This window comes from Siniperca chuatsi, linkage group LG12 (assembly GCF_020085105.1).
Source record: "Siniperca chuatsi isolate FFG_IHB_CAS linkage group LG12, ASM2008510v1, whole genome shotgun sequence".
In the NCBI taxonomy this organism is placed as follows: domain Eukaryota; kingdom Metazoa; phylum Chordata; class Actinopteri; order Centrarchiformes; family Sinipercidae; genus Siniperca; species Siniperca chuatsi.
In genome coordinates this window covers 16,653,580-16,678,919 of record NC_058053.1, presented here as the reverse complement: position 1 = coordinate 16,678,919, position 25,340 = coordinate 16,653,580, and the positions used below count along the sequence as shown (strand labels likewise).

The 25,340-nt window shown below is 39.0% G+C and overlaps 1 protein-coding gene across 4 annotated transcripts in view; it reads left to right on the top strand.

The window, feature by feature from the left end:
• Positions 1-385: 385 nt before the first annotated feature.
• Positions 386-25,340, top strand: part of tbl1x (transducin beta like 1 X-linked) — a 30,485-nt gene continuing 5,530 nt past the window's right edge. The window contains exons 1-5 of one of the 4 annotated variants that reach the window (XM_044217517.1): positions 386-516; positions 22,458-22,563; positions 23,187-23,347; positions 23,619-23,838; positions 25,099-25,231. In XM_044217517.1, the coding sequence (XP_044073452.1) occupies positions 22,506-22,563; positions 23,187-23,347; positions 23,619-23,838; positions 25,099-25,231 (572 nt within the window). In that variant the 5' untranslated portion in view covers positions 386-516; positions 22,458-22,505. Of the gene's footprint in view, positions 517-4,178; positions 5,101-22,457; positions 22,564-23,186; positions 23,348-23,618; positions 23,839-25,098; positions 25,232-25,340 lie in introns of those variants that run through there. The other 3 variants (XM_044217519.1, XM_044217516.1, XM_044217518.1) reach the window with 3 other exon arrangements.

Sequence of the window (25,340 nt, the reverse complement as noted above, 5' to 3'; positions counted from 1 at the left end):
CCTATTCTCTTTATAGTGTAAATAAAGCAGCAGGGCTTAGGGAACTAAATCCAATATGTCATTGGACACCAGAGCACAATAAGGACTAGATACCCAACTGGATATTCCCTCTGCTACAGACTGAGCTTTCCACGCGCTTCCCCAGTCTAATAACGACACAACAAGAGTCGTGTGACTCGCAGCACCCTTCCCCCACTCGTACATATTACCATTGCTCCTCAGTGCTGTCTAGAAAGGTCACGTGACCCTCATCAGCTTCCCGGGTTGGGGGAGGGGAGGCACATTGAACCTGTTCTTTGTTAGGAGGTCAGCCCCGGCTCTATGGCAGGAAACGCTGCTACCATACAGCATGTAATAGAAGTGCAGAAGACAGTGTGGAAGCGACTGACTTGAGTTTTTGAGCATTCATGCAGTAGAGAGCAACCAAGCAAGGCTCATGTTGTGCAGTGCTAAGGCTTGACAAATGCAGCTCCAGTGGTTTTAAAATGACACAAGGCTGATGTAACAGAAAGAAAAGTAAGTGAACCAATTTTAGGCCCGGCCTCTGTTTTTATTAGCACTGGCTCAAATGTGTGGATACAGTTAATATAAGCATGACATCAGTACTGCTGTTTGTGTGAGGAGAGGTAGTGACAGTTCAAGGGTTAGAGAGGGCTATATATCTCAAGCAGGAATATTTAGTTATTTAAATAAATTGAAATAAATATGGAGGGGCAGTATTCCTTCAGGGGGGACCAGCTACAAAGCTGCACAGCAAACCCACAGAATTTCAGTGCATCTCTACTATTTGCAGAGGATGTTGTCCTTCTGGCTTCATCAGACTGTAACCTCAGGCAGTTTGCAGCAGAATGTGACAGGTTTGGGATGAGGATCAGCAGCACTATAATACAGTCTGTTTATCAGAGCATGTGTGTGAGGATAAAGCTGAGCTATAAAACAAAGCTTTCACTTTACTGCTCAATCTTCATTTCTCAAACTGCATATTGACACAAGCTTTGACTCCTGACTAAAACAATGAGAGATTGAGAAATTTTAGTACTGGAACTAAATAGCCTACTGGAAGGCTTTTTATGTACATCCTTAAAATGTTGTTTCATTTCTAATCAAAGTGTAACTAAACATCAAATCCCACTTACAGAGAATGGACAAATGAACAGAAACGCCATACTATCAAATAAAATCCCCCTTAAGTAAATGCTGTTTTAGGGGAGCTCAAAATGTTTTGGGGTTTTTTTGGTTGAAATTGTCAGAGGTAATTCACCTAGATGGTAACTTTGTAGGCCAAAGTTTGTATTGTTGTTAAGCAAATTTCTGGTTGGTGAGGGTGTAATCCTTTTTGCTGATAGTTTCACCATGTTTGATAGACAATAACACTTTTACAAGTGGTAACATCCTTTAAAGCAGACACACTGATAATTGGTATTCAGCTGTTGATTACTCATCTTGTGTCACTACCTTGTAAATTAACAATAATCACTTAATGAATTACTTGCAAACACTGCAAATTTATTTAACAAGGGTAAATTGTAAACATCATTATACTTTAAGATAAACACCAGATAATGTGTGCTACCACATCAAAGTAGGAATGTTGAATTTAAAGCTTATGCTTCCAATTGACTTGTGAACTAAATTATTATTCGACATCCTATCCAGTATGAGACTTATGTGCACCAGTATCTTGCTGTTCAACCACTGTGAAACTACAACTCCCACACTGTACCGCATCACAGCAAAACTGTGACATATCTTAAGGAAACCTTTGCAGGGCTTTTCAGAATGAAATAATCTAACTACTTAAAAAGTGTGTTAAATACACAATCTCAAGGAACTTCAGCATGCAATACACAAAATATGTTGATATGTACAACATTTGAAATTATCACCATCAAACGCAGAAGTTCAAGGGAAGAACCTTACAGTAGGATGACAGGCAAAGGATTGATTGAGGAACATACAGCATGTTTTAAAATGCATATGGGTCATATTTAAATGTACGGCCGGATGTATGAAAGGAGCAATTTTGTAATTTTCTGGAAACGAGATGCATCACTTCCTCACTGAAATTTATGTAACAAATTACCGGCAAGAAAGAGCTCTGAAACTGTTTTTTGGCAGGCTGGAGAGCTGAGCTCATATATTCATTAATCTGCTCTCACCAAATATGCATTGCTCTAGAGAACAGCTCTAACAGGACTCTCCTATGTAGCATATGGTCCTACAACATCTGCACATCAGAGACTGACTGACATCTGCATGTCCTCTGTGAACTGTGTGTGTTTATTTTCATTGTATCTCATTCAGAATGTAATACCTTCAGTGGCTTGCATTCCTAAATGTAACCGCCTCCTGTGATGATTATGGTCCAAATAAAAATATGACAACAATTCCCTACAATGGGCAAAGCCATGAGGGGCACTAATGTCTAACAATTTAAAGAATAGGTTAATATTACATGCAGGAATTTAAGAGGGTTGGTGATATTCAATATTTGTCTCATTGTCATTGAATCCCATGAAGACACCAAAACCAACAATGATTGTGTCATTAGTACTGCCTGTGTAGCCAAAGCCTGACATTGTTTATTCCTCTGTGCCACAGACCCTCATTATTATCCAAAAACGAATAAAAATACATCAGTGAGCTACATCGTTGCACAGGGTGACATGTTCCTTCATTACGATGAACATGGGCACTGTAGTTTATTTTGAGTCAATCCCATACACCATCTTAGTGCCATAAGTACTCAATAGAGCACCAAATTTACATCAATCCGCATCCCCAATAAATACACCAAAATACTCCTGTTTGAGAAGTGTTTGTTAAAAACTACAGTGCCCAGCTGTTTTAGGAAAATACACATAGCCTTTAAAAAAAAAAAAAAAAAAACTTAACTAAAAATGTAGCTCTTCAGTAAGAATGAAAGGGCTTGGGGCTGAGTGCTAAAGACAGGGTTGATTTTAGTTTTTTTCATGGGTTAAATAAAGAAATAAAAGTGGCATTATCCTCTTCTGTGAACACTAAGCAGTGTCAGTCTTGGCCTTGATCTTAGGCATAGCTGATGTTGCCTCCATGGATGCCATCTTATATTTTGCGGAGTAGTGGTGGTGCCAGAACTGCCTACGGTTCAATACAAACAATACAAAAGAGACGGTGGTGGAATTTCAAAGACCAAAGTATCCCTCTCCCAAACCAGTTAACATTAGATTGTCTAGGACACATACTGTATACTTAGACAATATGACTATAAGGGGATGACTATTGCCCAAGATGTAAGTAAAAGGGAGATCAAGAGAATTTCAGCTGTTAACTTCATACTTCCTCAAATGAAAAGTAAAAATGTTGTAATATTCCAACAGGGACTTGCCTTGCAGTGCTATTCATTATTGACTCAAATACCTCATCGCATTTTCAAATTCTTATCTCCTTTGCTATACAGTCTAATGTTGCAGTTTTTCATTTTCAAAATTATACGTTGTGACTTTTAAGTTTATAATCAGGGCTTTAGCCAAGTCATGAATCCAAGTCCCCCATCACAACTGCCACCCCGCTTGGAAATTTTAGAACAGACAACAAAAGAAAATCTCTAAAATCAATTTTTCATATTTTATCAAAATCAATTTAGTGTTCAATTAGATTTTCTATAAATGTTATTTGGCAACAAGAAGCTCTAAACGCTGCTTCAAAGACTTCTCCATGCTGCCAAGAAAAAAATACATATGTAAAAACTTATTATTCTATAAGTCTAAAAATACCTGAATCAGCCTGTAAAATACACACCACATGCACATTTTTACTAAATAATATTAACTCTCTCCCTGGTTGACAAAACCCCTAAAATTCCAGAAAAAGTAGGCCTACAGCTGACATGACCTCAGTGTCCTAATTGGAAGGTATGGCCCTATTTACAATCAGACCGGCTACGATACTATAATTTCTCTACCAAACTCTGTAAATTAATATTTTTTCTTGGATACATTATAGGCTCACATTCTTATACTTGTAGGCTACGCAGCTAAAAGCATACAGTACAACACACTGCAATTGAAGCTGGATCAGTTGTGGCTTTAGCATGGAATATGTCGTGCGCAAATATTGCCGTGTGTACGGTAACCAGAGGAATGTGTCACACCAGTGTAGAGCCGTAATGATGTCAACTTGTTATTTACTTTCCAAATCTGAATGACTGAGCAAGGCGAAAGGAGGATTAATCAACCGCTGTGTGACCGGGCAGGCGAAAAATAGTGGAGTGTGGGGGAGGGGGAGTGGCTCAGACTAGGCCAGATAGGCAACATGCTAGACTGTAACCTGTGAGACCGCCTCTACTAAAACAAAATATCAAACTAATTATACACTTTAACGCGGGTTTTCGAGAGTGTGCTATTTTTAAAAGGTCTAAATTGTGCGACCAACTGTGTATTTTGGGTCAAATTTGAGCCACGCTCAGCTCCATTTTAGGTACATATTTAAGCAAAACATACAGTAAGTTAGCTATGTCTTAACGGCAAACAACCGTTAAAACACCATACGTTTATCTCTTAATATAAAACGCACTCCCCCTTTAGAGATAGCTAGCTAGTAGATGTTTACAAACCGACATTTTAGTACGTAATCGAGTCAATTAGGGCAGTGAGATATCAATATATAAACTATTAGTGAATCAATTAATTAACCTATATGCTTGGTCGTGTTTTCCTTATTCAGGTTTAAGGTCAGTTAGCCTTCACCCCCCACCACCCGTCTGTCTCTCCTATTCTCTGTCTACGTCTCTCTCCCGCTGCCGATCAGCGCCTGCTGCTCTCGCTTTACGTTTCTGTTCTCAGTGAACGGTGAAACTCCACAGAGAGTAAGTAGCCTGCAGCCTACAGCCACAGAAACTCGGGTTATTCCAACTTTACCGCCAGTTGTGAGTGTGCCTGAGCGAATACGCTTTGTTAGCACACCAAATTAGCCGACAGTGAGTCATACAGCAGCGGTCGGAACTTGAATTATGACGATAAGCAATATGGGTGGAAAGTCGTTGCTAGCTTACTGAAGTTGGAGGCTCTCCTTGAGGAAGAGGTGGCGGCGGACCCCACGAGTTCACTCTCACAAAAAAAGGTAAGCCAGTAAAAGTCGAGTGGCATGGTTTAGGCTGCACTGCATTCAGGCTGCTTCTGTATTTGTGTGTGGGTTATATGCAAGGGGATAATGACTTTCAGAAATTAGTGATTACAGCGTTGATTATGAGGTTGCCGGCACATAGCTTAGTCGCCCCTTGACTCCACACGTGTGTTGAAATTCCTGCTTGTGTCTTAATTTTCTGTCTTTCGGTGTTGGTTATCCAAACAACCTACTTTTCTGATACTGTGTTTTTTTCACACTCACATTAAACCTTGGTAGCTGAGCTGTGGACTACTTAACAAAATACAATAAGTTGAAGGTTGTTCCATCATGGTGAATTATTACGAAATGCTACTTTGTCCTTAATAGCACAATAGAAAACCATAACCACATCAAGTTGCACCAGTGCAGTTTCAGTCATTTTGTTCAAGCTGAAATATGATTGATACATATTTATATTGCCATGCAGACTTGCCATGCAGAAGCGCATGAGTGGGGGGAAGATATTCAGCTGTACTAGACATTACCACCAGTTTTCAAGGGACAGTTCATGTTACTGTATAACTACAATGTTAAGCTGTTTCCTGACTCTGTGTCAGCTGTAGCTGTCTTAAAGCACAGAGGCATCAATATATCAGAAGAAACCCTGCTAAATATGAAGCTTGAGGACATGGTGATTTCACATCTCCACAGAACACTTCATAAAACACTTGACTTTTATAAAGAGATTAAGAAATGTTGTGTGACCTATAAATTCTTATTTTCCAGTTAGTAGTCCTGGCTGTTCTCTGTAGTTCATGGGAAAATGGGAAACAGCATGTACAGACACAGTTAATGTCTCACCTAGCCTTTGAGCATAGAGATTGAGCAAAGTGATCATTATCTCTATTAAAGCAAGACATGAGAAGGATTAGGATGAAAATAACAGCTAAAACACACAGCTCTTTGAATGCTGTCTTAACCTGATTCTACTTCAATGACCCAAATAATTCATGCCAAAGTGATGCCCCCATTTTCTCGTTGACGTAGTGGCTGTTGTATGTTGTTTGTTCACACTATCAGTCAATGTTGTGTAGCTACTGAAAGCAGATCAGGGTATTTTAAAGAAGCTGCATTGGAGAGAACGTCTTTGGTGAAAAGACTGGACTTGATTTGACATTTTGGCTGCTGCTGCCACCTTTTTGGGGTTTTTGATTAGTAAGCTATTGGTCATAAGCTGGATGACACCTACTACTCTTCACTAATGTCATTATCACAGAGATACCACAACTGTTGTGTCCTTTGGAATGGCCCGTGTATGGGCTGGGCAATAATTCAAGATGATTGTCTTTCTCTTGATCTGTATCTTGACGATATGATTATGTAATAGGGATGTGGTTTTTTTCCCAAATATTAAGGTAGAACTATTAATAATCAACACGTAAATGGTTCTAATTAATGTGAACTCGACCCGCGTAGCATCATCTTACATTTCGTTGTCAAATTGACGTTCTTTTCTGTACCATTGTTGACGTCCTAACTTAACAGATGACTACAGATTTGTTGTATTGGTAATGTTAATGTAAGGCAGTTCCATTTTACAAAGTCCGCAAACAGCCTTACCTTTTATCCACTATTTTTTCATCTGTGGTGTGGAATCCAAAATGCTTCCACACATTTCTTCTCAGATGGTTTGGTGTCATGATTATTTGTTCAGCACAGCTCGCTCAATTTTGCGTTAAGAGACAGCCTAGTTTACTGAGGCCACAGAGCATGCTATAGATCAGAGCCCCCTGGAGTACAAGGAATTGCCTGTTTCACTTTCACACCATATATTTAGCATTTTAGCAATCGGTTAAATCTTTCAAAAATTTAGGAAGTGGACTCTTGAGTCAAGATTATTTTGTCACACAATTTTAGAACTTTAACAGATCATTGCAGATTGGGTATTACATATTTTTCCCACGTTCAAACAGTAGTTTGAGTTTTGAATAAAAAGGGACTTTCCTTTTGCGTTACATTGAACACGAGTTTGATGATTTTATGTGATTTTTGCTTATTTTCCCTATATTTCAGTCGCAAACTTTTTTTTGTTAACATTGTGATATTGATTTCAACCATATTGCCTTGCCCTACCATTGTGTTTACCAGTTTTGTCAGCACAGTCAAGGACTTGCAGTCAAGCCTAATTGCAGTGGTTACAAAAACAGATTTAGTGCAACGTATTTAAAGAACAATAGCAGTTTTATTATGTCTTAATTGCATGTTTCAGACCACTTAACGTTTTCCATTTATTGATCCCTAAATATGAAGTCATTACTACCTCTCACTGATGTCTCTGGAAGATGGTCTGATTTTTTACAGAGTGAGTAGCTGTACGTTTTCTCAGTGCTTCATAGACTTTGAGTCATTGCTGGGTAACATTTTATTCTTAGGGGTTTTTATTGTCTTTCTTTTGATTCAGTGTTTCAGTAGATGGACACAGTTACGTTGTACTGAGTCCTCAGAGGGCATGAATGAATACTGTTTTCTGTCTGCCTTTTGTTCAGTGACAGGATTTGAGATAGACCTATTGTCTTTGGTTTCACTGCTGTATGCAGCCTCAGGTCTGAAAAAAGTGGATGGCCTACAATATGTGAAAAATCATTCATCTTATGGCTTGTAGTAGTCAGTCCTCATTTTGCTCTAAATAGATTTTTGATAAGTCATTCAAATGTACTACTATGAACTGAGGCACAGAAGAGACAACAGCAAATCCAAGGTAGGCCTACATTGTGTTAGACTGTGTGTTCAAAACAGAAATGCTCATAAGTAGGGCAAGGAAGACACTGAGAAATCCCATGTCAGCCTTGTGGTGCTGTAAAGCTCTGTATCGGGCTGTCCAACTATTTCTGTAGCAATATTTATTTATGATTGGCCATGGGGGGAGGTGCACCATTCTCTCCCTCCAAAAGAGACATACAGTGTGCATGGGCTACCAGCCAACTGGCAGACTAGTGGTTACTCTGAAATAACGCCCATACAAGTACTGGCTAGTTCAAGGCTATAGTTATTTATCTGGATTTATTTTGGATTTAGGGCGGCTCTGTTTATCGTTGTGAACTTGTGACTGCCTCGACTCTGTCCTTGTGTGTATTTAAATTAAAACAAGTGGGAGGAAGCCACATGCCTTTAAGGGTGTTTTGAATGTTCAACTATTTCAATGTCTAGCAGCTAATCAGTTTCTATTTTTATTGTGTCTGAAACCATCATAGCTAATGATTCAGTTTCCTTCTTTAAAGGCTTGACATTTATTGTTAATGGAACATTTTTTAGCTTGCGCCTGTCTCTGTGAGGTTATGCTCGGCCAATAGACAAATATTTTTTTCCAAGGTCAGTCTGTAAAGACAAAACAGCTGATTTCATTTCTTAATACTGACAACAAGTAATGTAGAAAAAGATTATGGTCTATGTTGCCATCATTCTAGTGTGCCTCTGAAGTAGGCTTTGTAACTAGTTTTTCAGAAGGAAGGTGTTTAGAGCACTATTACTGCTGGTGGATGACTGTTAAGGAAGTTGTGCAAGCACATGCATGCCAGAGTGACAAACTTCTTTACTAAAGGGAATCTATCTTTTCACCCGCTCCTGATTCTGCCATGTAAGCTTATCTTGCAGCTACTTTGTGTATTGTGTAGCAGCGAAATAAATGTGACGAAAAGTATGTATTCACAAAAACAAAGAGAACAGCATCTGAAAAATGTTACTGTAACATGAATTAGTATCAGAGCTACAAAACCCATGGATACAGCTTTTACTATTGAATTTTGTGTATAGTGATGAAGGGCGTGGATGTCATCAACATCTCATACCATTTTTTTTCACCAAAAATAGCGCAAATATGCATGTCTTTCAAATGCAGGTAAACCCGCTAAAAATAGGCGATTGACTCCTTTCCCATTGCCAGTAGACGAGTTTGCCTTTCTGTTTTTTTTCTTCTGATGTGTCACGTTCGACGTCACGAACACCCTGGAAAACAGGGTTAGTAAACAGTAGAAAGCAGCATGGAGGCCAGTGACAATGTTACGGTGGTTGTTGTACGTAGCCCATAGATTGTATAAAAATAAGGTGTAGTGTTTCTGGTTTAACAGCACCGTGCTGGGCAGATGACAGGTGTGTTTACGGTGTTTGTGTGCTCTGAAAGACGTCACAGTACATATATAAAGTCACACAGCTGATGGACTGTTAGCCTAGCATGCTAATACTACATAAACATAGGGATGAGACCATATGTTTACAGACATCCGCAGATAGAAACAGATGAAAGAGTCACACTGGAAAAGGGGCAGTAATTAGCGCGTCCAACCGGGTGTCATGTTTCCATCACTGCCGATCGGAGCTGCAGCTGATAAATGCCCGTCACTACTGCAGAGTCATTTGACCCGGGATTGTACCCTTTCCCACTGAAGACAAAAGCCAGATATTAGTGGGGTTTTTTTGTCCAGTGTGAAAGGGGCTTTAGACTTTGCCATGGCCATCATGGTTTGACAAAGACTTCTGCACAGGGTGATAATTCAATATTTTGAGTTATCATGTCTTCACAACCTCATTGTGACAAAATTCAACAGAATTTTAAGCTCTGTTGATGGGATAATGTTCCCGAAATACACATTTGGAGACTTTTTAATCAAAGAACCAGATATTTTATAATGCAGTTGTTGCTCATCAGCTCATTCAGCTCCTCCCACTTAGCAATTTCATTATAAGAAAATAACTGAACTGTTTTATAGTCATTCAGCCCTTCATTGCATCTTTGAATGAGCATAAATTAAATCATACAAATTTACAAAACAACCTTAATATTAAAAAATAAACTGCTTCAAAAACCTTTTTTAGCCTGCTATACAACAAATACAAATAACCAACACAAAATTTAGCAAGCGCAAAATTGATGTGACACCACAGATAAACATCGGCCACTGCCATCAGTGAATGTCATCCTAATTGCCGATAGTCAACAAGGCGAATATCGGCTGACATATCGGTGTATCTCTAAAAATGTATATTGATACAATGCTATAGTAATTGTTGCAACATTTCTTCTTATAGTATATATCTTAGAATTTAAAGGATTTTTGCATTAATATGATTAAGTACCTTGATTTATCAGGTATTTTATTCACTGGGTTAGCACTGGTTATATTATCTTTAATTTGTAATGTGTTGTACACTATGGTGAGACTCTTTCCACACATTCAAGCATCATTGCATGTCATTAAATTGATATTAAATGTCAGTCCCACACTTGCAGTTATGTTCTTAATGTGGTTATCTGCGTATAGCTTTGGCTAGGCAGCCAGTGATAGGAGTATGTTGTGAATTGCGGCTTCAAGCACACTGCTACGGAAACGAAACGACCATCTGTAGAATACCAGTGAAAGTTTCATGTTGGCTGCTGCATAGTTTGTAATTTCCTACTCTTTGTAGTTTGAAACTAGGCAACGTCATACCACAGTCTGGCCCTACCAGTAGTGAACATGTACAGTACGTGTACCTAAAGACATGCATAATTTTTGGGCAAATGTAATACATGCATCCAATCCAGGTACAATACACTCTACACTTACACTGCTAGTTGCTTAGAAATACTTAAAGTGTTGATTAATAATTTCTTGAAATCATTTATATCTATGTAGTCTTTCTTTACCCAGGGCCCTGTGAAATATTACACGGTCAATTTTATATACAGGATATTAATGGTGTATTTATTGCCTCCCAAGAAGACTATATTTTTGGTCCAGTGTCTTTTATGAGATAGCAGCGGGCAGTGATGTTGCTACGTATGCGGCCTTTCTCTCGGACATGTTAAAAATCGAAAGGACGCAGTAAACTCAATGTTGACATGTTAGGAGACACACCATATATTTTCCCTGATAATGCTACTCTGTGAACAACAAATTTGTGTTGAAATCATAAAAATAAACAAAGGAAACCTCACTGTCAAAAAACCTGTTTCTTACCATCTGCGCATATACTGTATCTCTCCAGCACCAAATGGGAAGCAGCAAACCGGGTAGTTACTTTGGTAATGACCAAAAAAAAACCTCCTCAAATACCACCTCACACACACACACACACACACGCGCATGATAGATGATGAATTAACAGTGTAATGAGTCGGTGTTTAATTCGGTCCCACAGTCTTTTCCCACTAAAATAGTGCAGCTAAACAACGGAAACTTATAGCGAGTTGAGGTGACAAAATCCAAAATGTGAAGTACGGAAAGTATGTCAGTACAGAAATACAGTTTCTTTATGGATTATATTGATGCCAAATTGACAAGAAGACTGTCGACATATGACGCCTTTCATCTTGTGTTTCTCGAGTTATGTGTTTTTGCAGACACATAAGCAATTGTTAATATGTCATATTTCTTAAAGGGGGTTTGGCGAAATATTTTCCCAGGGAGCTTCAGTTTAATTCAAACTGCTAATACTATAGGTAGCCTATCATTTTTTAATGTTTTGTCACCACTTCACTAGCTAACTGCTAAAGGATGATAAGGTTGTCTGACGTTGACTGCGGTTAGTTATTGGTTTGATTAATGGTATACAGTGTAATAATGTGTGTTTGTATTGATCACTGACGGTGGCTGATCAGGCTAATTATCAGCTAATTGTACTCAGTTTCTAACGCAGTATACAGTAAATGGTTGCCCTTTGTGTGCGTGTTTTTAAACTACTTTACTAATTAAACATGTGCTTGATGGTGTTATGACTGCTGATGAAACTTGAAAGCTCAGCATTCCTGTTGCCCTTTAGCTTCCCCTTTTAACATTTATTCAACCTAAAAAAAGCTAATATTTCTCTGTATAATATGACCTCCTCTTTCTGTCAGCTGCTGTGTGTCTGCAGTGTATTTACATTTGTTTAATTTTCAGATACATTTTCAACATACACGAATAACCATCATTATAACCATATAACATCAACAACACTACAATTAGTCAAAAAACACATTTTATTGGGGACCCACTCAAATGTACTTGAAATGTACCTAATTATACATTTCTCTACATTTTTCAGTTGCTTAATTAACAAATTCAGATAACTCCAGTCTTACCAGAGTTCTTTCTAGTTACAAGAAGAAATTGGAAACTATTCCAAACTTTTATTCCATGTTTGCAGTCAATTGCTTAGCAGGATAGACTCTGTAGATGACACACACACACACACACACACACACACACACACTACAAAGGGAAATCTGTGATGTGTAGTATTAGTGTTGTACTGTGTAAATGCTAGGTAAAGAAACAGTCAAGGGATGGCTTAGAATGAAGATCAGTATTTCAGCTCACTTGTCTGCCTTGTTTGTTTGACCCTGATGTCAGATAGAAGGAAAGCTCAAGGAGAGTGGGGGGTATTTAGGGTGGCATGAGCAGCTGTTGACAGAAGAAAGATCTACTGGTCACCATAGCAACACTTGTATTGCCCACACTGGTGTGTCTCTGTGTTTACAGCTTATTTGTGGAATCCTCATCTTGCTGTAAAAAGAATTGCCTGGCTGAGGCCTGTATGTTGACTATTACAGTTTCAAGGACACTTACGTCTTTCTTACTATTGAATGAATGTAGAAATATACATTTCCTCTACAAATTAAAATGATAAAATCCTTGTTTTGTTTTTTCTCTTTCTGAAACTGCTTACGTAAGAGCTTGTTAAGACATACTGTACGTTTGTTAAGTAGTTTCAGTTCCTGTCAGTGGCGGAGACAATGGTTGCATCTACAATATGTCAACATAGCCAGAAGACCGAATGTTCTCTCCATTTTTCAGTTTGTTGGTTTTGATAAAATGTACAGATCATTTACTCGCGATTTCATATGCAGTACACAGGAACGTTGTGGCTCTTTATCATATCATGCAACATAGAGGTACAAAATATGCACTGGCCTAGATTTGAAGCCACCTCATTTTACAAACGTGTCATTGTTGTACAGTGAACATATTCTTTTTTTATATAACAGAATTCAGTTGTTTATTCAGTGCCCTTGATGGATTCAAATGAAGCAATAAACTATCTTGTGCAAATTTTTATCTATACATGCAGAGTATTGAATGAAGGATTGTTATTTATTGTTTGAAGTAACAAATGACACGTAGAATGTCTATGAAGCTGTTTTTTCTGCTTTATTCTTTTAAAGAGCATTAGAAACGATTAAAATGTTATTGTGTGTATGTGTGCTGCACTGAGCATCAGAAGAGTTTTTTTTCTGTGTCCCACAATCTCCTCCACACAACGTATTTACTTGCCACCCACCCCCACACAGCCATATACACATGCATGCCCTACAGCGACTGGTTCCTTGTGTGTGTGTACACGCACATATCAAACCAGGATATTTTGAGAAACCAGATTAAAGCAGAAAATCTAAGTGTTGACATGCCTTGCAATAACATGGTTACTGTAAAAGCTGTCTTAACATGTCGCTGGACAATAATCATATTTTTTTCCTGCCCTGTGTTAACCAAGGCTGGCATATTTAAGACTTAATGATATGATAAATGATATATGCAACAAGTTTTCATACTTACATGACAAAATGTTGCATCTGCCAAAATAGCCGATGTGACCATTCCAAAAACTACTCGTATGAGTGTGTTCTGATCTGCCAAATCTGTGATTAACGAATAGTTTACAGGTTTTATTCATTTATTTTTACATATGCATGAGCAGGTCCTGCCCATACACCCGCCCGACTCAGTCGCGAGCAGGGCTCAGCTGTCAATGATGACATGAAATCCCCTTTTTATAGCGTCTAATTAGAATTTAGAACCAAACTTAGCAGAAAAATGAACACGTGCACATACATCAGCTAGCTAAAATGACAGAAACTGTCTTCGGGGAAAATGTATTTGATGTGTACTTTGAGTTTTTAGTTTGGCCCATGTCCCATCTGCTAACATGGAGGGGGCGGGGTTTATGACCTATACTGCAGCCAGCTACCAGGTGGCGATCAAGATGTTTTGACTAAACCTTTAGGAAGCTGTCATGTCTTCCATCGCTATATACAGTCTTTGGGCTTGAGGCTACATTAGTCGTTACTAGCATAACACACCCAAATCTTAGAACCAAACTGACTTTTCAGATTCACTGACTTTTTAAGTTTAGGTAACTGTAACCTGGTTACTGGGTGTTCAGACAAAAAATATCAGTGAATTTAAAAATTGCAAGGATCTGCGTTGGTGTGGGCATGTTGCTACAGGTACAGGATGAAATACTATCCAGGAAGACCAGTTGGAATAATGCATCTAGGTTTGGGTGATATGACGGTATATACCATGCGACGGTAGAAAAATATGTCCACCGGTAGAAATTTGGCAATACCGTTTCCATCGCGGGCGCTATCCCTTAGTGTCTTTGCTATATATTTGGGGCTGGCTATGTAGCAAATCAGGCCTGGATTCTCGCGTGATCTCGCGAATCCAGCTTCCTCGCAAGGAAACATCTTTTGGTCAGCAGGGCTGCTTATCACATTGACAGTTGGTGGCAGTAATGCACATCTAAGCTGGTTTTCCAACTGCTGCAGAAGAAGAAAGTGACAAGAAAACATGGAGGAGGAAAGTCAAATTGTAATAACAGAGCAAGAGGAGTTGTTTTTGTATGTATGGAAGTTTCAAATAAAAGAAGAAAATAATCAAATGTGATGAGATATGGTATGGTTATTTTAAACCATTTCTTAATTGAATTTACAGAATTACTGTATCATGCCTATACCATTAGGTAATATAGTTACATATACCGTGATAGAAGATTTTAGCCATACCGCCCGCCCCCGCATCCGTTAGTTTTTAGACTTATAAGATGCTACAATACTGCACAGCGGTTGATAATTCTGTAGTGAGGGAACTTATGTAAATCGTCTCATTTGCATGTATTTAATTTTCAGTTGTAGTCTTGACTCTTGATTTAGTTATTTTGGATAGAGGAATGCACTGCCGCATGTGGTGTTCGTTACTTTTGTCCCTCTCTCTGTGGTATTCTGTAAAAAAAAAATAAAATAAAATTATAACAATTTTACTCTTTCTACTCTGTGACAATTGTTAGGGATGTTTGTTCCTTTCGTGTATGTAATTTATGGTCCACTTCAATATGAGTTCTCTTCTTTGAAGAGTGCTAGACTGCTGATATCCTTTGGTTTCTACAGAGAATAAAATGACACCAATGGGCAAGTGGGAGTTGTTATTTTTATTTGATGCTAATGGATTCAGCATGAGGGTGGATCTTGGGTCTTGTCGCTCCCGATTAGAAGCCATCATGATGAATCCTTTCAGTGATCCTCGCTGTCTGTCACCATCCCCCATTCATTCCCCAGGGAGAAAATATACTTGATGGTGGCGCCTGAGAATGTGCAATTGTCTGTTGAAAGAGAAAAATGCGCACCAAACATTCATAATGCTGCAAATCTATCAAGGCGTATATCAAAGATATGGCCCATTGTAATTTGTGTGAGGATCATAGGATTGGGGCATGTTTGCAGTATCAGTGGCTGTAGTTGCACTAAATACCCTCACTAATGTGTTACCCTGATGACCTCTTCCACTGTTGACTGCTGAAAGAACCACTAGGTCGGTGATCACCTCAGCTGGTAATTTCACGTATGACTTCTTCCCCTATACTTAAAGGAGTATTAATCAGTGAGTAGAGACTTTGGTTGAAATGAAAACCTGCAGACGATGTTGTCTCATGGGACACGGTTGGCCACCCCTGGTAAACATTAAAAGTGTTGCCACCCATAGGAAGTGTGGGAGAAGTGTTTCCCCCTGGAGACTGAAGGCTTCCATTCCCCTACCGTTTGCCGACCTACATTGGCTGTCGCTAAGTGAATCATTGAAAGAAGCAAAGAATAATGCACGGTTGTTGTCTTGTGGTCACCTGTGTGGCGATCATTATTTATCACCCTGCTCCCATTCCACCATCCCCCTCTCTGATTCCCTTCCCCCACTCTTTCTCTCTCACTCCCCTCCCCCCTCAAGACTGCAGCCCAACCAGAAGCTTCAAAGGCGGGTTTTACTCAGCAGAGCAGTTCAAGAGAAAATGGCTGCTGTTTCCAGGTCTTGTTTGCACATCTGTCAGGAGGTGACTGTTCAGGAGAAAATGGGGTCCCCGGTGTGCTGGTTTTCAACATCATTCTTTTCAAAACCTGCATGTGTAGGAGACGGCTGGTTGTGTAGTTCTCTTTGCGCCATTATTTTTGCATTCAGATGTTTATGTTCAGAAAGCACTTTATTTGATTTCAGTGACAGATGGACGCTTTTACATGACAAGCCCTATTTGGAGTGCTGTTAAAAGAATTATTTCCAGCAGCTTGTTTGTTTTAACCAGGGTAGTAGGACAGACTAGATCAGGTTAAATCTGCAAACGGCTCTTTTTATTGTATATTAGATATGATGAAAAAACCTTGGGGTTAAGCGTATCTCCAAACTGGTTTACAGTAAATGATGATTCATGTTCCCAGCATGTTTGCTCTTGTTTCTAAAAATCCACATTCATCCTTAGATATTGCTATCAACAAATTATTAATGTATCTTAATTCTAACCTCAGACACTATGTTTTTTTTCTTTTAACTCTAAATGATATCAAAGCCGAATTTGCACATTGTCTAAAAGTGCTGCCATGTAATCAATGGAATGTGCACACACCTGCAAAATGTATTGCTTGGCTTCAACTCGAATATTTTATAAATGAATAATCATCTCAGTTCTCATCTAATACATTTGGACAGTTTTAATTAACATGCGTGCTGAAATGCCTTCATTAGTTGTGCTTCTGTGATGACATTTGAAAATGCAAACACCAGAACAAACAAAACACTGTAGCAGTATTCAATTGAATCAGTGTTGGATTATAAAAAAAAACTATGGTATTCTGTGACTGACTTGTCCAATTTTAACTCGAATGAAAAGGTCCTGCCTTTACACTTTGAGTTAAAAACAAAATCGCCCCCCCTCAAACTAATTCTTGTAAGCAAGTTCTGTTCTTAACCATATAGCCACATGCAGTATGTTTGTCAAACCTATTCACGAATAAGCACTTTCTTATTGGCTATGAGACCTTTTTGTACAATGTTCCTCTACATGGTAAACCACAGACTGGTAATGGTTCAGGGGCCATTCTATTGGATTCTTTAATATTTGCAGATTCAGAACTTGATGCCAAAGCATATATTAACATAATAGCACTAATATATTGATGTTTTTCACAAGATAATGCTCCAAGTCATCAGGACATTGTTTGAACCAAAGTCAGTGTCTGCCACAGTGTAGTAAAAGCAGCACGTCTGCAAAAGCTGCAGTCCTGTGTCAGTTTCTACACTGGAAGCATTCAGCCACAATACTGTTGTGCACTCAGAAGTGACAGTGCTTACAGCCCAATACACAATCCATGTACTGTAGTTACACAAGTAAGTTGGAAGAAAATATGACTTGAAGCCTGAAAATACACTTTGGGTTGCAATTGGGTGAGTAACGTAAGTTGTTATGTAGCTTGCGTAGACAGATTTGACTAGAATTTAAACGTTTTGGTTTTCAGACGAGCTTGAGATGTAAAACTGAAAAACATACCTGAAATGTGTCTGGTAAAGACAGAGTGTTACAGTATGAAGACCTTTTTGACTACAGCTTCAGGCCATAATGCACTCCGGATGTATGGATGAAGGCCTGGCATGCTAGTGGTGTAGTTTACATTGTCAAGTAATTGCTGTAAGAGTGCAGTAAACATCCTGAAGTTAACCTTAATGAGCCTGATGACCACAGCAGGGGTTCTCATCATTGACCTATTGGGGTTTCCATTTGTCTATCCTATCTATCGTCTTTCTTTTCTGCATTCATCTGTTTGCATTTGGAAATGTTAACACCAATATAATTGGTTGGTGTTCATGTGAATTGTAGGGCTGTCATGAATACTATTTTGGGGGCTTTGAAACTTCAGTTTTGATGGGTTAAAGGTTTTCTCTGTCAAGGTTCATAGACAAAACAATTGTTTTTTGCTAGTCACTATTATTTGCTTAAAGTGTAACTAAACTCCTAAATTCTGTTAGCACCCTCCCTCCGAGCATATTTAAAAAATGCAGGGAAGTGGCTCTGCACAACCACGGGAGGTAAGGAAACACCGATCAGAGTGACAGACAGACAGACAGACAGACAGACTGACCACCGCAGCCATGAACAGCTGCTGTCAGCCTCTCCGTGTCCGCGCTGGAAACAGTCCGTTGGGAGCTTTGATAGTCAGCAGTCAAACTAGGGGAAACACTGTGTTGCTGTCCTCCTGCGCTTTAAGATACCATTTCATGTTAATAATGTTGGATTACTGTTTCTCATTTCATGGGCTATTTAGGATTTTTGGGTTAATGCATGTATAATAATAAAAAAAAAACGAACATTCGAATACTGATCTGGACGTCGATTACCATGGCAATGATAGACGTTTTGAAGCTTTCGGGTCAGTCCTACTGAATGTACTGTACATGTACAGTACACAGTACATATAATATTGGGTATGTCATGCTTTTAAACAATTGTTACTCAACTGTAATTTAGTTTTAGAGACTACAAATTAAAACATATAAAACAGGAAACTAAGTCGAGAATTTATAGCTAAGTAGGCCTACATGTTAATTCAAATGCTTCAATAACTGTTAATTTCTCCCTTGTTGGTTTTGTACTTAAGTGTTGTCATCTTTGTTTCTGGGTTCGGACACTGGGTCTGTTGTGACAGTGTTCTGTCACACCAAGAGGAACTGCTCATTTGTGGGTGTTGTCGTTAATGTGTGATTGACACATTTGTCTAATCTGCTAGTTGAGAAAATGACAATGTACAACAGTGGAAGGACTACCAGAGGAAAAACCTGTTCATTTGGCAGGATCTTTCAATATAAAACTTCAGTGGAAAAAAAAGAGGGGAAAAGAGAAGGAATAAAAGGGATTTATTTGTATGCAGTGCCAATTACAGCCAGAACTGGACAGAAAACAAACTGGGCTGGTAAACAAGATGTAGTGCGGAGCGTGGCGAGGCAACACCATTGTTGGAATTTTGTGGGTGAGTTTTTCCAAATGAATTATGAATTGACACATATTTTACTGTGACGTGTAAAGTTAAACATCTTGTTGGCCGTGTTAAATTTGTGCATCCCTCTTTGTCTCAAATACACACAGAGTGAGAATAATAACTTGTTTTGCCACTGATGGGATTGAATCGATTTGGTGCTTGTATTGCATAATCTGGTCTCATTCCTCAGATGTATTGAAACTCCGTCAGCGTACAGCATAAACACACTTTTAATTTGGTTTCTTGTTAGGTTGATGGTGGTGAAGCAGCTCTGTAGTATTTCCACATAGTGTAGTATTTGTTGCTCATCTGCCCAAACAGTTAATGGCTGCAGGATTTCTTTTTACCTTTACACTGTGTGGCATGGTTCATATTGCAAACCTAAGCCACGTGGAATAGTTGTTGTATGGGATTTGGAGGTTGCTGTCTTATTCCCAGGGTCTTCTTGATTTTACCTTCATTAAAGTTTTAATGTTCAGTTTTTATTGAAACAGTTTGAGAGGTGTTGATTCAAGTGTATGAGCATTTTAGAGGCTGTAGTTTTGGTGTTAAATTGAATTGTATTGTATTACACTGAGAGGGGTTTCTAACATTTGGTCCACCCTATATCAATGAGGGTAGACTAAATATTTGAAACACCTCTCTGTATAACATGATTCTAAATCAAGTTTCCTGTACCTTTTTTTTTTTTAAGCTGCAATATCACATTATTACAACTATAATCAAGGATATGTGGTGTCAATATGATATAAGTATATAATAACAATATAACAAGTGTCAAGATTGTGTCTACTGTATATATCTCCGACTCCTACGTCTGTGGTAGATCTGTGCTGTGTAAACAGTGTTTAGTGTAGTGTATTAGCAGCCTTATAAGCACATTTATTTTTTTCCTTTTGTGATGTCTTTCTTTTTTCAGAGGGAGCATATTTCAGACTTTGACTCCACTTATCACTTCATTGTATTAACACTAGAGCCATTGCAGAGGTTAGCATTGTGTCTGTTTTCTTGGAAGGCACATTGTTCGGTCAAAGGAGGCTTGGATATCCAGGGAGTTGTGTAATGGATGGTGGCATCATGGGCCCATCTGATAGAAGGATTATTGCTGCTGCCCTGCACCGATGGGACCTGAGCCCCTCCAGGCTGCCTGTTAATTACGTTTCCAGTTGTTTGGAATGTAGCAGCCTTGGGAGCAGTGGCTGCCTTGCTTTGATGTGGCTACCCCTTCCTGGTTGTACATGTAAGCTGAAGAAAAACACGGTGGCAGTGGTCAAATCAGGGCACAGTGGCCATGGTAGAGAAGCTTAGTGTTGTGTTTTCTGACAGAACAGAGCATTGAGCATTTGCCTTTGAGTGTGATTTGTTTGTTGATGTAAATGATAATTAGAATCTATGAAACAGTGAGATGAAACCGGTATTTGTTTATGTCTAGTAGTAATTCTTTGAGCTTCTGTTTTTGTTTTTTGCAGTTGTTGCAAGATTCTTTTTACTCCAGGTGTATCTTAAAGGTTACCTGTGGAGTTTTTGACCTCTGGTAGTGCTATGGAACTGTTTATTTATGTGAGGGGTCTCTGTTTTGTTTGTATTGTGCACACTGCATGAGGACACACATGCAGGCTCACGTGCACGTGGGTGATGCCACACAGCCCTACCAATGGTTTCACACTATTTGACTGACTTACAGGTCGCTGTAATACGCCAAGAAATGCAGCAATACACCAACAAACATAGGGAAGAAGACAGCTAGCTAGTAAACATTGTTGATCTAAACAATACAGGATTTAATGTTTAAAAACTCAGCTTCTTAAATGTTTTATGCGGAAGGAAATACATTAATCACTTTTGGTTGACCTCAAGAATACACCCAGTGAGTTTTGGTGAGTTACAGTGAATGTAAACATAACTTTTGTTTGTTTACAAGCAATCTCGGAACCCATCGTCTGAAGACGATTTAGCCACTGGGGGCAACGGCCAATATTTTACAAGTAAACGCCACAGGGCACCTTTTTAATAACAACTCTTTGTGTTAGTAAATATAAAATAAACTTCATTTTTTGGCTGCACCAGCTGTAGAGGTTGGTATAATTCTAGTTCTTAGCAGGTCTTCTGTGGTACAATACGGGCAAACTCCATCTGAAAGAATATACCAAGGTGAAAGAGTGAATAATTCATGTTGAGTAACATGTTCAACCCCTCTGGCTGTATGCCCACTGGTAATTGGGACAACACCATTCTCTAGTCTATTTTGCTCGATCTCTCTTGTTGCTATGCTACCAAAGGGGAACTTGAGTGGGCCTGGACAATGTTTGGAATGGAAGTTGGACAGCCATGCAGTCTTCATACCTGACACCACCCCCCTATATTTCTCTTTGTATTCTCAGCAAAATGTCTGTCCCTTTACCTCCAAGTGGGGGAGCAGGAAATAGTTAAAATTATATCGTTACATAGTTTGTTTCTTTTGTTAAGCATTTTCCTAACCTTAACCTGCTTATAGACCATTCAGCTCCATTTACCCTGTTCTTGTAAAGCATATGCGTGAGCCACTGGGAAATTATGAACTCTACAGTATTCTTGCAGTGTTCATCAGCCTGAGGACAAAAACATGATGGAATTAAAAACGTAATTACCTTGTTTCTTAAGCGCCCTTCAGTTTTGAGACAATCTCAATTGAAATGTTAACATAAGCTTGGTTAAACGCCACTATTTGTTGAAAATAACTCAGAAGGGAAGGTCAGGCTGGCTGCTATGAATAATTCGCCTCTTGCTTTCTTCTGTAATTCACTAGATGGGCAGTAGACATTTAATATCCTTACTGCTTTATCAGGGCTCTTTCCATCTAGATGGTTGGCCAGGTCACTAATGGGAAGTACCATTGAGTTCTCAGTGAAAGCCAAATGGATATAGACACTCCCATTAGGCCAGAGAAGACAGGCTGGGAATACTTACATTCAGAACTAGACATGGATTCACAGGTGAAATGACCCAGTCATTGATATTGTCAAAGAAGGGAATCATGCACTGGGCAAGAGGAGAGTGAGCAGTTACTAACAGAGGCTGGACGTCAGGGCTGTCCTGTATGTATGTTTGTGTGTCTATTAAAAAATGTAATTAAAATTAAAAAACAAGGACTGGGACAGATTTGTGCAGTGTGCAGAATTTGTATCTATTTTTAGTGTGTTAGAGTGTGTTTAGAGATCGAGACCTATCGTTTGTTAGAATGACTTAAGTAAATGTCAGACCACAGACCTAAAAGTTAATCTCAAACTCCCATTTTTGGTTATATTTTCAGGAGTGAGCCCAGCCTTCCAACATACCTCCTCCCTTTCATTGGGCTAAGATGAGTATTACAAGTGACGAAGTGAACTTCTTGGTCTACAGATACCTCCAAGAATCAGGTTTGTTTCACTAATATCTGCTAAACACACTGATACTGTTTTATGCTGAAAATAAATAAATTTACTTGGGCTTGATACATTAATTGCTGGTATTTTGTTTGGTATTGCTGTCATGCATAAACAATTTCTAAAGACAAAGCACATAATGTGCTACTATTTTTTTTTTTTAAGTTTATGCAAGGTCAAACATTGCATGTTCACTTATATGAAGATATCTTTTTCCTCCGCTTATAGTGGATGGACAGAAACAGGCCTTTCACCCCATGTAATGCGAACACCTTGTAGGTGCACAGAATATTGCTTTACTCTGTGGATGTCAACATGCTATTCATTCTTTGATAGGATTTGGATCAATTTAAATTTTGTAATTTTATTACTGTTTATTAAGACTGCTTCTGAAGCCATCTGGCAGAATACAAGCTACTAGTTGCCCTGAGAGGTCAACATTGACATTGGCATGCCTTATTATACTCTAAAATGTCATACTTGTTATGCCAGTTTTCAGTTTTTGTATTCGATTACTGTTAGCTTTGTTTGGATCAGACAAGACTTTTCTCTGAATATTTTGTGTTGTGTTTGTGCATATTTTGTGCTTGGCACTCTCTCGTTAATGAATGTGAATGGTGTTTTGTTTTCAGGTTTCTCCCACTCAGCATTCACCTTTGGCATTGAGAGCCACATCAGCCAGTCTAACATCAATGGGACACTAGTGCCCCCTGCAGCCCTCATCTCCATCCTGCAGAAAGGGCTTCAGTATGTGGAGGCAGAAATCAGCATCAATGAGGTGAGGGCAGCGACCTGCTGTTTCTATTGCTTAATGATAAGACAGACTTTGATCTATATGACAACACACCAGGTAAAGTGCAAATGCTTTTAATATATTCAGTCATCCTTATACTAGGAAAAACACTGAAGATTGTGTGTAGAAGAATGCCAATTAGGAAACACTCTTCTCCTCTATAATTGATCATTATCAGGAAACACGACTCTAGACAAGTCACTAATTAAAAATCACATCGCCTCATGATGTGTTATTGCTGCTGTTGTTCTGACAGGATGGTACAGTCTTCGATGGTCGGCCAATTGAGTCGCTGTCGCTCATTGACGCAGTGATGCCAGATGTGGTGCAAACGCGGCAGCAGGCCTTCCGCGACAAGTTAGCCCAGCAGCAGGCGGCTTGTGCCGTGGCAGCTTCAACTTCTGGAAACCAGTCCAACGCACCAAAGAATGGAGAAGCCACTGTCAATGGGGAGGAGAATGGCACTCACAACATGAGTAAGTTGAATCTCCCAATGATCTCACAGTAGGGACTAACATAGTCTGTAAAATAATAATGTGATCAAATGGTAATCAAGAGGGGTAAAAAGAAAGGGACAAGTACAAAAAGAGTCTGCCTTCCATGTAAGTTTCTAGACTCGCAGCTCATAAGGAATCTTTATATTATTGAAATATAAGATATAAATAAGCCTCTTGGCAAAAAGGGTGAAGAACGAACCTTGAAATGAATGAACCTTCAAGTTCAAAATAAAATGGCTGGTTTCGTTGCAGCATTCTTATTAGTTGTCACCATATTTTGTTTCTTTACATTTTAACCCAAATTATCATGGCAGAATTATAATATTGAGTCGTAGTAATGCTCAGTTTTCTCAGTTTTGACTAGTAATTAAGTATGCACCGACTACATTAATGTTTCAAAATACTGTTACATCGGCATTATTATATGAATCTGTATGTGGAGCAGGAATGTGAATTCAAAGACATGGCAGGCAGGAGTTACTCTTCCTGCGCTGTGTTTTCGCTCTGTGCTGTCATACGGAAGCAGCCTAGTAGTTGCATTATTACACCTACCAAAATCATTAGTTTTTCTACTTCAAATAACATGACAAAATTATCGCACAGTTTTTACACTGAGAAACAAAAACAGCCATGTGGTTTTCACAGAATGTAATATCATTAGCAGCTGTGTAGGTTCCTCTGTGAGTGAAACCAGAGAGGTGTAGATCAGGTGGCACTTTATACAAGGGGAAGAAGAGTGGATGTTTGTGTCAGCACATCCCCGAAGAACTTAATTCGAAGGTGTGGATGGCAACAGGAAGAGTCGGGTGTGAGAAAGGTTTCACTGTCTGTGCATACAGGGAGGCTTTCGCATGTTAGAAATGATCTGAAAGCTTTCACATATTCTTAAGGCTAGATCCTTTACTGTGACTGGGTTGTCATTATACTGTGATAAATATGTGCACTCCAAGTGGGTCAGTTTTTTCAGACTAAGATAAATAAAAACAGCTCTGCCATACACCAGCAGAAACACATTAGTGATTTTCTTTGATGTCTTCCTGTTATTTAAAGGTAGCCCTTCCCCTCCTCAAACATTGGGTAACAATTAATATTCATTCGAGGTAAAGTTATCAGGGGTTTATTTATACTCGTAAGCTTGCTGACAAGTGTGGGCATATGTGTGTTGCATGTATGTGTTGATGCATATATAAATTTATGTGTGTGTATCTGTCCATCTGTGTGTGCGCCCACTCTCCTCAGATAACCACAGTGAGCCCATGGAGATGGATGTAGATGTGGAGATACCAGCCAGTAAAGCCACAGTGCTCCGAGGCCACGAGTCTGAAGTGTTCATCTGTGCCTGGAACCCTGTCAGCGATTTGCTGGCCTCAGGGTGAGTCTCTGTCTGTGCTGAAAAAGATCTTATTTTATGTTGGATGAGTCATACTATATTGTATGCACTTTTGGCTTTTATTTTGTACGATATATGGCTTCATAAGAGC